A 15,118-nucleotide genomic window follows, 5' to 3' on the forward strand; every position below is an offset into this window, starting at 1 on the left:
CGACATACAAAAGTTTTTTTTTTTTAAATTTGCGGAAAAATACTTTTAGCCCTACCAGCCAAAAATACTCTTGAATGCACGGCCGCTTGGGGGATGCTGAGAGTTCAGGGATCAAGGTGTTCTTTTGTTTACAATCGTTACGCAGGCGCACAAGCGCGAATTTCTTTCTTGCTGCACTAAAATGTATCTGACACATCTCGGAAATTATTTCGTCACCTTGACATAATTTTTGTACCATTTTAAATTAGCCGTTACATGGAGTATTATATATGAAAATGTGCACATTTTTATGTAGAATACAACCAAAAAATACTCATGATTGTAGCTTTTATCAGTTTTGAGATATTTTCATGTAAATAACGATAAGTGCCAAAATTTCAACCTTCGGTCAACTTTGACTACCGAAATGGTCGAAAAACGCAATTGTAAGCTAAAACTCTTATACTTTAGTAATATTCAATCATTTACCTTAATTTTGCAACTAATTGGAAGTCTCTAGCACAATATTTCGATTTATGGTAAATTTATGAAAAAAACTTTTTTCCTTATGTCCGCGTAAACGGTAACTTCCGAAAAAAATCATACATGCGATTGTGGTAATGTTTGCACCATTTTAAAATTAGCCGTTACATAAAGTTTTATATATGGAAATGTGCGCAATTTCATGCACAATACAACTAAAAACAACCCATGGTTGTAGCTTTTATCAAATTTGAAATATTTTCATATAAAAAATAAGTGACAAATTTTCAACCTTCGGTCAACTTTGTCTCTACCGAAATGGTCGAAAAACGCAATTGTAAGCTAAAACGCTTATATTCTAGTAATATTCAATCATTTACCTTCATTTTGCAACAAATTGGAAGTCTCTAGCACAATATTTTTATTTATGGTGAATTTATGAAAAAAATAAAATTTTCTTTACGTCCGCGAGGTAACTCTTCCGAAAAAATCATATGTGCGATTGTGGTAATGTTTGCACCATTTTAAATTAGCCGTTACATAAAGTTTTATATATGAAAATGTGCGCAATTTCATGTAGAATACAACTAAAAATAATTGAAGGTTTTAGCTTTTCTCATTTTTGAAATATTTGCATATAAATCACGATAAATAGAAAAAAACCACTGTCGGTCAACTTTGACTACCGAAATGGTCAAAAAACGCAATGGTAAGCTAAAACTCTTACAGTCTAGTAATATTCAGTCATTTATCTTCTTTTTGAAACAAATTGGAAGTCTCTAGTACAATATTTAGATTTATGGTGAATTAAAAAAAAAAAAAATCTTTCCTTCCCTCCGCGCGCGGATTCTCCGCCACAAATCTCCGAAATGCGTACGTCCCATTCTCGGAATATTTGCTCAGTTTCATATTAGGCATTTCATAGAGTTTTATATATGAAAATATGCGCAATTTCATGTAGAATAAAACAAAAAATATTTGAGGGTTGTAGCTTTTCTTATTTCCGAAATAATTGCATATAAAAAATATATATATAAAAATTTGACATTCGGTCAACTTTAACTCTTCAGATATGGTCGAAAACTGCAATTGTAAGCTAATACTCTTACAGTATAGTAATATACAATCATTTGTCTTCATTTTGAAAGAAATTGGAAGTCTCTATGACAATATTTAGATTTATGGTGAATTTTTGAAAAAAATATTTGTTTACGTCCGCGCGTTACGAATTCATGCATTATTTTGTGATAATATTTTCTCTGTGTTGCTTTTATCGTTTCACAATATGTTATATACCAAAATGATTGCAATTTAGTGTACATTACAACAAAAAAATAAGTAACTTGTTACCTTTAACCGTTTTGCGCACAGTGCGATTTGAATTCAATTATATATGAAATTTCGTTTTTGCGCTATCATATATCGCATTATTTATATATGATAATGATAATTTTTTTCATTTCTGATGGTTGCATACTAAACTTCAGCCAATGACAAAAAAAGGAGCCAAAAATGAACTCTTAATCTTGAAAAATAAGCGCGCTGTGATTTTTTGAAAAAAAAAAAATTTTTCCGCTTCCGCGCTCACTCCGAAACTCCTCCGGCACACGGGAGACAATTTTTTTTTTTTTTACCGCTTCGGCGTTTAAGGGTTAACTTATATTTGTTAACACTATAAGGTAGTTTAACTGTAAAATAAAATTATTAGTGTAAAGTATTAGCTGTTCCATGATCAGTGTCTGGTTGTAAGCATTTTTTTTTTTTTTGGGGGGGTCATTCCAAGAGTAAAGGGAATGGGGAGCAGTTCGGTGATAGTGTGCTTGTAGTTAATTGTATGGATATGAAAGTCAACAAAATGGACAGGATGCCTGAAGAAATGAAGGCTTTGCATGAGAAGTTGGCATGAAAAAGAGAATGAGAATGACAGGTTGCAGGAGATTGAAGATTTGGAATGTTAATAAGATATGAAAACTTGTGGAAATTTGGAATGTTAATAAGGAATGAAAATGCGTGGAAAAGTGAGTGAGAGAGGCAGAGAAAAAGAATGGAATAAAAGATGGCTGATGCAATGAGAAAAATTATGAAAACAGGGGGGCAAGTTCAGTGGATCAGAGGCATAGTGAAGGAAAAGGAGACGGAAGAAAGTCATAAGTCACGCAATATTTACAGAATGGATAGAAATAGGGATTTGTTACATACTATATCAAGAAAGAATTATTGATAATGGAGTGCAGAAGAGATTAATGCTAATGTAAGATTAACAGAAAAAAAGGGGTGGTTTAAGAAATATTTTGGTTAGGGAAGTCTCTTGGATATCAAAATGTAGTATAACTGTAGAGATATTGTTAATTTTTTCAAGGAGTATGAAACATCCAGTATGGAAAAGTTTGGTGAGAAAGATTTATGGGTAAGAGGGTTAAAGGAGTCCGGTATCGGAAGAAGAATGTGTTCGGTGAGACAAAGAATGAATGAATGAAAAACACAAATGTGTGTCAGTCTGAAACCTTGGTGAGGTAGATATTAGGTGACAAAATGATCAGTGACAATGAAGCATTAGGTAGTGAGAAAATTCCTTACTATGTGGCCAAATTGGGTAGTATAATGTCTAGCCCTGAAGAGAAAAGGAAGTTAAATGTGGTGAAACTGAAGTGTGATGAGGTGCTACGAGATACACAGGAAGGATCAGACGCTCATGAATGATCCAGTTTGTGTGATGGGGAAATTTTAAAAAGATTATAGTGCAGGAATGGATAAAAGAAGGCCACCTAGAAGAGCAAGTACTAATGGAAGGAGAGAAAGGAGTGCAAGTGCTCCAAGGAAAACTAGTAATATGAATGTAGTAACATGAATGTCAAGTGAAGATCAAGCAAGAAATGTTTTAGATGTGGGGGAGGAAGACATTAAGAGTGAATGTTTTGCGGGTGGTGACTCTGGTCAAAGAATAAGTGTAAAAAAGCCCATACCAGTTAGGTATTTTAGGTGTGTAAAAGTAGGGCACATGGCAAGGACCTGAGACAGAGTTGTAGAAGTACATGGTAACTGTGGTCTGATTGGTTATTGTGTTACTGTATATGTAAGCACCTCAGAGCCAGTGTGGTATGATGGGCCATGTTGCTGGGGTATGCAAAAAATTGGGGCAAATGAAGAATGGAATGAAAAGTACAAAATGTATGTTACAGAGCACAGAAACTTCATGGAAGGGGTTCGATGTGATGAGCCCTCTCATTTAGAAACTAGCTGTGAGAGAGGGTACCTGCATGGTGAATATTATTGGAATAATGTAGATGTGAGTGAATAATTGAAATTAAAGGATACAGAGCAGATGCAAAATGTATTTCTCATGGTAAGTGAACTGTGAATGTGTGCAAAAGATTACCTATGGCTAAATAGAGCGTAACATTGAGAGAATTCTAAAGATGCACTGGGAGGTTTGTTTGAAAACAAGATGCTTATTTCGTATGAAAGTAGATGGATGAAATGAAGTATGTACCTGCATTTTTTATTGTTCCTGCAATTGGCATTAACAACAATGTGTACTACGAACACGGTCAAGTAGATTGAATGTAAGAGTGGGATTTTACTCCATACCTAGAGAATGTGGGTGTAGCTACAATTTGTTAGGCATGTTAGAAATGAAAGTATCAATGAGTATGCAAGTCCACTTAAATTAAGATTAGGAATGAACAAGCCATAGTAGGTGATAGTTATCAAGTATGTCTCTTTACTGTGCATTAGAAGTGGATCTGTGGGAATGGTTGCCATAGCAGATTATATGAATAAATTTGCATAAGCCATGTCTATCAAAAATAAAAAGTGTGACTAATGCCAGCATGGTGAGTAAAAATGGGCCTGATTTTACTGAATGAGTGCGAATGGTTATGTGGAGTATGGAACAATGTACATTCAACTCCATATATACCTAGTACCAATGGAATAATGGTGACGATGGAGAGAACCTAAAGTGAATGTAGCAGATGATGGCTGGAGTTATGGATAAGAGAGATTTGCATGCTGGTAAAATGTTGGTGTATAATGGAAATGTACTCCCGGGCATTGGTGTCTCATGATTGCATTACTAATGAGACCGTTGAGAGCACAGTTCAAACTTACTCTTAACTGCATATTACATGAAAAGCAATTAAGTCAATGCAATGATTAGAAATTTAGATTCTGGTGATCATCCTCTTTTTTTGGACAAATATTTAGTCCCTAAATCATAAAACTAAAAAGCTATCACAGAGAGAAGCAGAAGCAATTGGTGACAGCCTCATCGCAAGTATGTGGGGCAATCACTTGAGCAATATCCTGAATTGCATAACATACAATTTCATTTCACAGGTCTTATTACACCAGGTAACATCAGCAATGCCATAAACAGCCTTCCTAATAATAAATCGCCCGGCTGAGATGGTCTTCCCGCAGAAGCTTTCAAATTCTACCGTTCAATAATTTATATTTTACTAGCTGCCCTATTCAATTCATGCATAATTTACCAGTTTCTTCCAGGCTCCCTACTCTTAGTTCACTTGATACCATAATCAAAAACAAACTAAAGGATGCAGCTGACCCTGGCAATTATCAGGCGATTGCAATCACAATGATAGCATCGAAGATATTGAGTGTTCTTCTAGCGAGATTTCTCCCCGTTTTACACACCACTGACAAGACAACCAGTTCGGATTTAAAGCAAACCACTCAACCAACACCTGCATCAACATACTGACCTATCATCAGCCTCTCCTGCTGTCCTGTGTTATGCAAATGTGAGAAAAAATTTGACAGCGTATATTACCCAAAGCTCTTACTGAAGTGGCCTGCAGTAACATATTGTTATTCACCTTCGGCTCCCTTAACGGACTTCAGCAAGGGCCATTCTCTCCATACCTCTTTAATACGTACATAGATATAAAAGTGAACTCGCTTAACATTGGATGCACTATCAATGAAACTACTATAAACAACCACTGTTACGCCGACGATATGGTTCTGATTTCCCCTTCAGTGCAAGGTCTCCAACGACTCATCAACACTTGCTGTCAATATGCAAAGGAATTTGACATCCTATACAATGAAACCTAGACCCAGTGTCTGTTGCTGCTCCCAAGATTGCTTAAGCATATTGCAGAACCACAAATTTTCCTCGGAAATCATCAGCTGGAATTAGAGCACAAATTTCCATATTTGGGTCACATTATCTATCACAGATGACCTAAAAGATACAGCAGTCATATCACCGAGACGTGAAACTGTTGCTTTTCTGCTCGTATTGCTGCAGTACTTATGGGTATTCCCTATGGACGAACTATACCCAAGGGACCATGAGATGTATCACTGTTGTGCAGCACCATGACATTTTGAGATGCCTAACAAACACTCCTCGGTACCACACTGCCACACAGATGTTCAATTTTCTTATTTAGCTCTCTGGACCTGACTACGGCAACCACCGAAGGTCTCTGGTTGGAATTTAAGTTGTAAAATCTGTGCATTAACTATTGTAACTCTTAAATGATTTTATTTAATTCTCTATATTACTGTTATTAACAGTATTATGATTACTATCTTTTATACTACATCAGCAACTGTGGATAGTGCCATTTATTCATTTTTTATGTTACCTTACGTATCTACATTGTGTATGTTACTGTCTGTACATATTTTGTATATTGCATTAATGTGCCCTTTTGTTACTGTCTACATATTTTGTATATTGCATTAATGTGCCCTTGAGCTGAGAATAAAATTTATTATTTCTTAATGAATTTCAAGAGAAATGCAAGATCCTGAAAGCAGTGAATGATGGTGATAGAGATATAAGGAGAAAACTGATTCATCTGTTTTGAAAGAAGTAGAGTAAAAGTTAATAATTGCAGGAAAGATTTGAAGTGTCTATTCAGGAAAAAAAAAAAAAAAAGTTTGGACTTGGACAAACGGTTAAAGTTGGTTATCATAAGGTGAGGGTGAGGATGGAAGTGAGATGAAAGTGCATAAAAATCTGCATAAATGGCGAGAACTAACTGAGTATCTGAGAATGTATCCAGTGAATGAATGCTTGAGAATAGAAGTGATGGAAGAACTGCACTAAAACGGTCTATTATTCAGTCTATTAAATATTTAACAGAATTTTCAAATCAAAGTCAAGCAGAATGAAAGATAAGGATGTATCAGTGTAGAGTTAATCAACATGCAAGAGCTAGCGAGCGAGATAAATCAAGACGGTACATATTTATAAAGTGTATTTCAGAGATCAGAGCAAGGGAGTTACCATCAAGAAAAATAATGATCAGATCGATGAGGGAGTAAAAGGGAACTGGATGAACATCAGTGTGAACAACCTACAGTTTTTTTTACTGCCTGTGCAGGCAACCTGAGCAAATAGTTCATCTCAATTGAAGACTGGCTAAATGACCTGTGCAGGTGCACTTCCTTAAAGTTTGGAGACCAGTTTTTGGCTCTGCTTCTCATCCTACTGGAAAGAGTATGTTTCAGTTAGAAACAAAAGTGCTGAGGTTCCTTTTAATTTACACAGTGTAAAAGGATGAATTGGATTTACCCATTTCTTGATTTTACAGATGTCAGAATAATCTATAAATTTGCAATTTTTCCCACTGCAAATATAATTATGCATAAAGTTTTCCACAGGAAACATAATTGTGCAACACCATTTCTAAATGTTTTGAATTCGGTGAAATGTGTATGAATTAGCCTTGTCTTGGGAAAGTAAAGTCCAAAGGCTATCAACAGATCAAGTCTATATATGTTTATTCATAGTTATAAACCATCTATGAAAGCCAGTTTTTAAACTAAAATAAATATTCAATGTAGCTAAGTAGTTTAAAATAATAATAGCCCTATCTGAGTCTTCATGATTAAAGTGTCTTGTAAGTAATTCCAATTTAAAGTAACGGAACAAAATAATGCAGTTGACTTGGTTTACTCACTAACATTTATTAACAAAGAATAACAGCCACTCCTTTTATAAGTTTATTATTTTTAGATGCTGTAAGCAAGCCAATTATTTCCAGAGCATCCTCGGTTGATGCCATGGCTGCCACAGTGAACTGATTTTTAATTTTTAGTGGCAAAGGTATGCCCACACAGGCACACCTGAACATAGTGGAAGCCTTAACCTTAAAGTAAATAAGAATCATGTGGTAGTGAATGTCAGCATAAGCAGGATTCAGGGTGTAGAGCCGATGATAGTAGTGCATGCTAAAAGCTGTAGCTTGTTTATCATAATTAGAAAAATGTAAAGTACGGCTGTATACAGCGATTCTTCGGTACTCATTACACGCTTTTCAATTATATTCATCAGAAATTATTTCAAGGGTTATGACACTTGTTCCAGGGTTACAGCGCCTACAATGCTCATCTGGCAGAAGAAATATGACACCAAAAATGCAAAATAATCAATATTTGAAGTTTTTTTAATGAAAAATGCAATACGAATGCAGTTTACATAGTTTTCAATGCACCCATAGCATTAAAAGTAAGGTTTTCTTAGGATTTTTGACGATGTTCCAGCTTACAACGATTTTCGGGTTACAACGTGTCTCAAGAACAGAACCCCCTTCGTAACCAGGGACTGCCTGTACTATATATAACATATAATTTCATGAAAATCGGAGCACTATTTCTATATAAGCGGACGCCCCCCTTAATGGCACCATAACTCTATTATCGAAGCCTTATGGTGCCGCTAAGTGGACCTTGGCACATTATTGTGTCACAAAACCAGATTGCCATTACCTGAGTCTGCCGATAACCAGGGACTGCCTGTACCAGTCTGCAGAAAGATCAGCCCTCATTTGTAACTATAGTGTGTTGTGCTTCTAGCTAAATTCCTTTCTGCTCATTATATAATCACTGCAGGTTTACAATACCTAAGGCATTTCTCGTTGCACTTTAAAATTCATTTTTACAGTACGTATATACATTGCTCTTGTATCATGAGACTTTCCAGAACATATTTGATTAAATTTTAGGAGTACAGTAGACACCCGTACTCGTGTGGGATGGGTACTAGACCCCTGTGAATATCTAAAATCCGCGAATACTTAAAACCCCTCATTTAGCATTTTTAAATATTATCTGCTGCCTACAATTAAATATTCAGGTAATTATTATTTTTGTCATACCTGAGGAAGAGTTCTTGTTAACCTAGAAAAACAGCAGCAGCTTAATCTTCACCCTTAGACCAAGTCTGTCAATGTATACTTTATGACATTTCCTGCCAATCAGATTAAAAACGCTGCACAATACATTTCCTTTTTATGCTCAAAATGAATAATTCCTCATCTTCCTTTTGGACACATGGCTTTTATCTTTATCTTTATGCTTTCTATTTCTTGGCTCACTGCAGATCATAGATTTCAACTACCAGTCTAGATGATAAAAACCTGAATATTTCTTCTGCTTTACAATTTTTCTTGCTCCAACACTGTACTTTCTTGTTAGGTATTGTATTTCATGAACTGTCAATGTGGCTATGAGAGTCAAACATTTAGACATTCAATATAAAAAAACATTTTCACTTACCTCTTCACCTCTAATAATCTTGCGATTTGAAATAATTAGAATCTTTAGATCTCGTTCGACTTCAATAGTTTCAGTGTAACAATTGGGTCCACAAGAATGGTTGATGTAACGTGCAAGACCACCTGTGACAGTTGCATCAACAACCCTTTGGTCATCGAGTCTGAACATATAAATACCTCTGTTCTGAGCTTCATAGCGCTTCTCTCGCACCTGCATTAAACATAAATATTAGATTAATAATTCTACAGACCAAAAACTGCTCTAAACAAAAAAAAAGCAACCACTATTGTAAGTGTTCCAAATAGACAAATTTTAAAGTACGTAATTTGTATTTTTCGAATTATACAAACCATAGATCTTTACATGGAAATATCTTCAGCGTAGCTGAAAACCAGCCATTCAACTCTTAACAAAATTGTTAGGTGGTTAACCATCAGTAGTTGGGTGGGAAGTTCCACCCTTCCGTCTGGCAATGCAATCACTTACATTCTGCCCCAGGTATCAGAATGAGGGGAGGCTTGAAATGGACAGTATGTGTAAAGACATCAGGTTTGTCAGGAAAAATACAATTTACTAGTCATTTATTCCTGCACAAATACAAACCCTCAGCTCTGAAGTGACGTCATGGCGGGCGCCATGTTTATGACGTCACTGAGCATCTTGAATGCGAAGCCAGCACTCGACAAGAAGTGTAAGGCTGTTGTTAGTCTTGTAAGCATAGCAACCCGACTCAAAAGGCTGTGGTGTTGCACTATCTGCTTCACTACAGATGTTGACGCATTCGACCGCCATTCAGTGGATATCAGGATAGAAGGGACATCCAAAGCATGGGACCCTGGATGGCAGCACGACATTATATAGCAAACCAACTGTCCTTGGGTTGGTACTCCTGATAGGCCTAACACCGATCGCACACCTCTCCCCGCAGGGAAAGGAGCACAATTAGTCAAAATTACTTCCCAAAGTACAGGCAGCGAATTAACTGTATCTGAAGAGTTTCTGCACCTACGACCTACTACACGATGAATACCCCGACATCAAAAACATCGAAGATGATATCCGGGCGTTTATCTGCTTCTTGTGATATCCAGGAAATCACATATTCAAAACAACAGGGGGCAAACTAAACTGGCTTTAAAAGGACAGAAGCAAAGCACGTCCTCTCCTAAAGGCGGTAAGAAAATAACTAACGGGGTCATGGGTTAAAGAGGGGTATGTGGGTGCTGCACATGACTTGTGACCAAGCACAGATGCCAATAGTCCCTTGCGTACACAATTATTTTAAATTTTACCGGTTTCCAGCTGGCACTAAATATTTATCCTAATGTTAAGACCGAAGGTTTGTTTCGTATATGAACAAACCACTGTTTCCAATACCAGAGGACAATAGAGTGCCAAAGGTTGATCTGGAAGACAAGAGAGTACCAAAGATTGATCTGGAAGAAGAGAAGATGCATGTGCCAGTGTAGGCTCCTGCATCAACGGGCGCTCCTGAATCCTTACAACCATCGAAAAACACATAATACCCTCCTTTGTACATAAAGGTTGCACACGCGTCGACAGACGCTCACATGCAGACCGCTTCTTGGAGCCAGAGGCAAAAGCGGAGGAAGGATCTGGAGAGGAAAGCACGGGAGGATAATGAACCAGTGCCAACAGACACTCAGAACTTTCCTTTGTGCTACCTCTTCAGACCAATGTCCAAAGGATATGTCCAAAGGATGACTTTCTCGACAAGGAACGAGATTTACATTGCCCTTGAGAAAGGCTAGCATCTTGGGAAAAATGCTCTGGACTGTCCCAGAAGCTACAAGAAGGATGTTGGTCTTGTAAAACACTAGGCTTCATAAGGGGGACAGGGGAAGGTGATACATTAGGAGTCTTCCATTTCAGCATATGAGACTTGTGTACAAAGCACCGTTGGCGTCTGGAAGAAGACTCCTCAGAGCTGCTTGAGGAGAGTTGAGACTCCTTAGAGACACCTTTCCAATGGCACTCTGTTACGGTCTGGGACTTTTCAAGAGGACCACCTGAAGGGGTGACTGCTCGAGGGGAGACACAGCTGATCTCCCTTGGGCTACCATTATGTCTCCTCCCAGAGGCTGGGGAGTCTGACAGGGGCCTTTGCCTAAGAGAATTAGCAAGACAAACAGCCACCTCCTCCACAACACTAACACTGGCACTTACTTTATCACATGCTTTTTCCATTAGCATCTTAACAGATGCTCCTAGTCTCTCCATCGCCTGTAATACAATATGAGATATTTAGGTCTACTTGTGCTTTGAGGCTGGCAACAGCATCGGGTTCAGGTGCTAGAGAGTCAGGGTTAGGATTAGGTTGATTAGGAGAAGGGGAAGGTTGAACAAAAGAGGAAGGAGAGACAGTACCAACAATTATATCCTGACTATCTAACTGTTTCCTAATGTTTTGCTCTAGACGCAGCCTTTCTCTTTTGGTCTCTTTCCAACTTATTCAAATGGCTAGTTAAGGTCTTCCATGTTTTGTCATTCCAATCAACACATACCCCACAAGTCAAAGTCAGTGTGCAAGATTGACCCCTACACTCAATACAAACTGAATGTGGGTCACTTCAGGCCTAGTATTGCAGCTTTTGCCGCAATACCTAGTACTATGAGAGCCAGTATCGGACATGCCTAATACTTGCTAACTCAAACAAAAGCAAAAGTTTAACTTTCACCAAATTCCTACCAATAGCTAAATATTTTTGCCAAAAAGGCTACCAAATTCAACTGAGCACTTCACCAAACATCAAGATATCAATAAGAAGTAACCAATTTCCAAAATTCCTGCTGCTACTGAACTAGCTGTTGACTGCACCAGCTGGCAGAAACATATGAAAACCAGTGCTGAGTTGGTTCCTCTCTCCCCAGTAGTGGGCAGGGGGTGTCGCCTAGCCAAAACAATATAGCGCTACCACAAATTTTTAAGATTCTAGCTCTGACGGTTTAGAAAATAGAGCTATGTAACTACTGGGTTTGGTTGGGTTTGGTAAGTTGCATAAATAGAATCCAGAGCCATTAAGATTAATGTGTAAATATCACAAAAGGTGTAAAAAAAAAAAAAAAAAAAAAAAAAAATATTTTTAAAAAAATCTAAAGTTACTTTTTGGCTATGAAAAAGGTACACTACTAACCTCTGCCAGTTCTGATCTGATGATTTCTCCAATGTACTCAATGATCATTGTGTTCTTTTCAATATCTCGTGCAGCATACAACCCAAGGCCTTGAATCTTTGATCTGAAAAAACAAAACAAAACAATGAACTCGCTATTCATTGTCCATAGTATACTACTAATCACAGATCCTTAATAAAAACTCTGAAAATAACACAATTACATATGAATATTTAGTATACATGCTTAAAATTTTTGCAACAGCTTAAATTAACACAAACTACCACTGGAACCTAAAAACACTGCAAAATGACAAATTTTTAATCAATTTGTATTTTTCAAAACTAAGAAACCTGAGGTCTTAACATTATGATAATACTGGCGCCAAGCTGGAAACCGATAGAATTAATACAAAAAACTTGTGTGATCCAGGGACTATTGGCATCTGTACAAGGTCACAGTGCATTGAAGTTCCCAGAGAAGTAAATTTAGAGTGAAAGTAATAGAATAATAAAATACAAAGTTTAATAGTGTAAGCATACCACTGTATGGTTGACTGTTTTAATCCACCTGTTCCATCTCGGGTGAACCCCATATTCCAGAATGCACAGTTATGCTGGGCTTTGCATTATATTTACTATTGGGGAAATTATGGTGAGACACTGAACCATACTGCTTTAGGTTAGGGTCAAAAAGTGTGACCAAATACTGAAATATCAATCTAAATGAGAAAACAACTACACGAATGCTAATTTGACTAACTATTCATGAGTTTGTATGAAATGTAACCGACTTACTGCTGAAAAAAGCATAATAAATAAGAATGTACATGAAGCTGTGGAGTGAGTGTGACTAACCAATTATTATTATAAAGGACTAACCAAACTACAAACTATATTACACCTGTAAATTTCCTACATCATGCTTATAGTCAATAACCTGGTTGCTTTAGAAAAATCAAAGAAAAGAAAATCTATTGAATGAAAGCAATTACCATAATATTCTTTGATCAATACACAAACTGGCTTTATGGAAAATTCTAAGCTCTAAACACTTCACAAACCATCTTCATTCCAAAGGGGTACTGGCTTGTTAATTACTCAAATGTCCTATAACTTCAGCAATATTATTATTATTGTATTCAGAAGATGAAACCTACTTAAATGGAACAAGACCACAGGGGTCACTGACTTGAAATTCAAGTTTCTAAAGAATACGGTGTTCAAAAGGAAGTGCAAAAAGAAGAGAGCCCACTTTTTAAAAAATAAATTAACAAATACATAATGTATTAAAATTACAAGGAAAATAGTATTAGGGTAATAATGCATTGCATCTTTGCAGGAACTACAGTTCCAATTGCCCGACATCCTCTGGAAGGCAGTTCCACAGCCCAACATGTGAGGAATCAAGAACCTCTGGAACTACGAAATTTGACAGCGAGCACATTTACTGCATATTGTTGCTGGTGTTCAGTGAATCTGGTTGCTCTTGGTAGATAAAGGGGATCAGGGATCCTCTGCTGAAATACAATTTATGAAAAAGTGACAAACATGAGACCATTCGTCAACGGTCTGTCATAACTATTACAAAACAACCCTACCACCAAGAACCACTTATCTAAAAAAGATAAATTTCTGGCAGTAGACATCCACACCAGAGAACAGTAATCTGGTAGAGTATGAAAGACCTATAGTTGTATAGACTTTATCACTTATAAATATATGAGGCCCTATGAACAATACCTAACTTGCATGTGGCATTTACCGAAACTTTCGTTAGATGTTTCTCAAATGTTACATGTGAGTCAAAGGTTACACCTAGAGCAGTTAAAGCTTCAAACTTGTTCAGCAAAGTTCCATCCTCCAGAAGGGAGGAGGGGTGGGATATCTGTAGAGATCTGCTAATCAATAGTGTTTTTGTTTTACTGGAGTTAAGCTTCATACCCAACTGATTACACCATTCCCTGACCAGGTCCATGTTCCGATTGAGGCTGAGGGTAACTTCAACTCTTAAAGTAGAGACTTTACTACACCAACGAGTGTTGCATCACTGGCATACTGAACAATCTTGTTTTACAGGCCAACAACCAGGTCACTTGTATAAGTACACTAAAAATAACAGTGGACCAAGAACACTGCCTTGTGAAACTTGCAGAAAACAATAGGTCTTGGTTCACTAAAGATCCTGTCTACAGCAACTTGCTACTGTCTTGAAGTAATCTTAAAACATATCCACTCACTCCAAGATTCTATGTTTACATGTAAATAAGTGCCCTGTGATTTACTAAATTGAAAACAGCAATAAAATCTATCTGAATTCTCTGCACTCAAAATCCCTATAAAGGTTCCCTTGAAAATGTCATGTCAAGTCTAAAAGAGCATTAGAGGTAACTAGCTGGTTCCTATACATATTGACTATCAGCTAACACTCCCTTAGAATCAACATAGTTCTTATATAGTGGCCTAAAAATAAGTTTTTCAGCAACTTTGGAGAGCACTGGGACTAGTGACTGGCCCGTGGTTACTGCAGTCTGCAAATATGCCACTCTTTGAACAGGCACTGTATTACTAAGCTTGCACTCATCCGCAATATACTATGTCAACGTAAAAATCTACTGAATATACTAAACTTAGGAGACAAAAAATACATTAGAAACTTTTTTTTTAAACCAAAGGGAAGAAACCATCAGGGCCTTCTCTACCCCAGCTGTCAAGATTATAAAGAATTTTTCTTAACATCCCTAGACAGAAATGCAAATGTGTAAACAGAGGTTCTGGATGATAAGTATCAGGGAGAGGGACATCCTCAGCTGATTCTTAGCTTCAAAAAAATGATGAAGCAGTCATAGACAGATGATGTCAATTTATTCCAACACATATGAGGCAGTAATTTCTTCCCATTTCCTCTTCAAAGAATTATTGTAATTTCTCTCAGCTGAATGGTAAATTCTATTCAGAACGAGGTGAGATTAAAAAAAAAAAAAT

The 15,118-nt window shown here is 36.9% G+C and overlaps 1 protein-coding gene across 8 annotated transcripts in view; it reads right to left on the bottom strand.

Annotated features, from left to right (window-relative positions):
* The window catches only part of LOC135206953 (histone-lysine N-methyltransferase 2C-like), a 307,132-nt gene that overhangs the window by 3,167 nt on the left and 288,847 nt on the right, over positions 1 to 15,118 (bottom strand). For all 8 annotated transcript variants that reach the window (XM_064238492.1, XM_064238498.1, XM_064238497.1 and 5 more), the window contains 2 exons: positions 12,156 to 12,258; positions 9,001 to 9,210 (listed from right to left, as the gene is read on the bottom strand). In XM_064238492.1, the coding sequence (XP_064094562.1) occupies positions 9,001 to 9,210; positions 12,156 to 12,258 (313 nt within the window). The remainder of the gene's footprint in view (positions 1 to 9,000; positions 9,211 to 12,155; positions 12,259 to 15,118) is intronic.

Source organism: Macrobrachium nipponense, chromosome 31 (genome assembly GCF_015104395.2).
Source record: "Macrobrachium nipponense isolate FS-2020 chromosome 31, ASM1510439v2, whole genome shotgun sequence".
NCBI classification, from domain to species: Eukaryota; Metazoa; Arthropoda; class Malacostraca; order Decapoda; family Palaemonidae; genus Macrobrachium; species Macrobrachium nipponense.